General features: G+C 59.2%; 1 protein-coding gene across 1 annotated transcript; it reads left to right on the forward strand.

Annotated features, from left to right (window-relative positions):
* Positions 1-1,053: 1,053 nt before the first annotated feature.
* elob (elongin B) lies at positions 1,054-1,638 on the forward strand. The gene is given in 2 exon segments (XM_038816243.1): positions 1,054-1,198; positions 1,201-1,638. Coding segments are annotated over 2 exon segments (363 nt in total). The 5' UTR covers positions 1,054-1,129; the 3' UTR covers positions 1,495-1,638.
* Positions 1,639-1,882: the final 244 nt, after the last annotated feature.

The following is a 1,882-nucleotide window of genomic DNA, read 5'->3' on the forward strand; positions in this document are numbered from 1 at the left end:
GGTGCTAGGTTTCGCACCCCTGTGCTTGGTGGGGGGTGGGGGACCATTGGCTGGGAGGTGCCGCCATGCGAATGGGTGGAGGTGGAGGCGCTGGCAGGGCACCAGCATGCCAACCCCTGGATTGTGTGTACCCTTTCCGGGGGCATCACTAGCCCCTGTCCGCTAGCACCAATGATCACCCATAAACCCCACCAACTGCCGAGGCTATTGCTAATAGGGAATTGGCAATCGTGGTTCCATTCACACAGCCCAAGTGGATTCCCTTGGGTGGGTGGGCCATGTAACATATGGGAGTTGTTGCCTAGCATCTCAATCACACTTTGATGCATGGATACAGTCCTGAAACACTGCAGGAGGCAAAACCACACACGCAACAGCCAACATGTGAACACACAGGGGATGGGCCACAGCTCCGGGGACATGTCCACAGCCGGAAGGTGGGTGAGTTCCAGGGGGAGGGGGAGATGCCTGGAGAGATGGGCCAAGGGTTCGGAGGTTGGACCGTATTGCGGAAGAAAATGACAGAGGCTTGTGGTCAAGGGTTTTTCAAGTATCCCGGATGTCCAACGATGCACCCCCCCATGGTGCCCTCAGTGATCCTCAACGTGCTTAACCTTCCGTGCTCTATCGCTGCATCTAGGTGTGTCCCCAGGATGAACATCTGAGGTGGAGACAGCCAGCTGCTTGCCACGTCCCGTGGCCTTTGATGCCCCTGGCGGGCGTCCTCTGGGGGCTCTGAGGTGGAGGGCCCCGGCGCACATATCGGTGGCACCGCCCTGTCCTGTGTGCTGACTTTGAGATGCAGCCTAATCAGAGGGGTGGAACTCAGGGGAACTGATGGCCACCATCCCCACTCCAAGGGATAGGTCTAGGTTGGCCCCCAGCGCCCTCTCCTCCCGCTCGGTGCCCATAGGGCACCGCGGTTCACCTTGGGACGTAGGGGAAGCTGGATCAAGGCCCGGCTACCCCAAAAACATCTGGCTCTGCCAGCCCTGGCAGCACCCCGATGTCTGCACCATCATTTCGATGCCCTCGACACTGCTCCTCAGGGCAGTCCGGTCCTCCAAGGGCCGCGGCGCATTGTGGGCTAGCGGAGGACCCGGGCTGGGGCTAAAAGGCTGTGGCGACCATGGACGTCTTTTTAATGATCCGACGACACCGGACAACCATATTCACGGATGCCAAGGAGTCGACCACGAACTGGAACTGGAACTGAAAAGGGTTGTCGAAGGGATCCTCAAGCGATTGCCAGAAGATCAACGACTGTACAAGGATGACCAGCTCCTAGGTGACGATAAGACATTGGGCGATTGTGGATTCACCAGTCAGACAGCCAGGCCGCAAGCTCCTGCCACTGTCGGCTTAGCCTTCAAGTCAATGGATGACCTGTTTGAACCGCTTGCCATCGACCAGTTCTCCAGCCCACCCGAGCTCCCGGATGTCATGAAGCCCCAAGACTCGGGTAGTGGTGCCAACGAGCAGGCTGTGCAGTGAGGAGCAGCACCCCCACCTCCCCCTGCCCTGTGCCCAGCTGAGGGAGGGTGCCCAGTGGCACACAGCACCCAGGCACAACACACTGCACTCAATTCTTCCCTCATATCTTTGTCTCTCCCGTTCGCACTCTTTCCCCTCTCTTCCCCCCTCTCTCCCCCTCTCTCTCTCTCCCCCTCTCTCTTTTCCCCCCTCTCTTCCCCTCTCTCTCCCCCTCTCTCTTCCCCCTCTCTCTTCCCCTCTCTCTTCCCCCCTCTCTTTCCCCCCATTTCTTCCCCCTCTCTTTTTCCCCCTCTCTCTCCCCCCTTTCTCTCTCTTTCCCCCTTTCTCTCTCTCCCCCCTCTCTCTCCCCCTCTCTCTCCTCCCCCTCTCTCTGTCTCCCCCCTCTCTC

This window comes from Scyliorhinus canicula, chromosome 13 (assembly GCF_902713615.1).
Source record: "Scyliorhinus canicula chromosome 13, sScyCan1.1, whole genome shotgun sequence".
Lineage (NCBI taxonomy): Eukaryota > Metazoa > Chordata > Chondrichthyes > Carcharhiniformes > Scyliorhinidae > Scyliorhinus > Scyliorhinus canicula.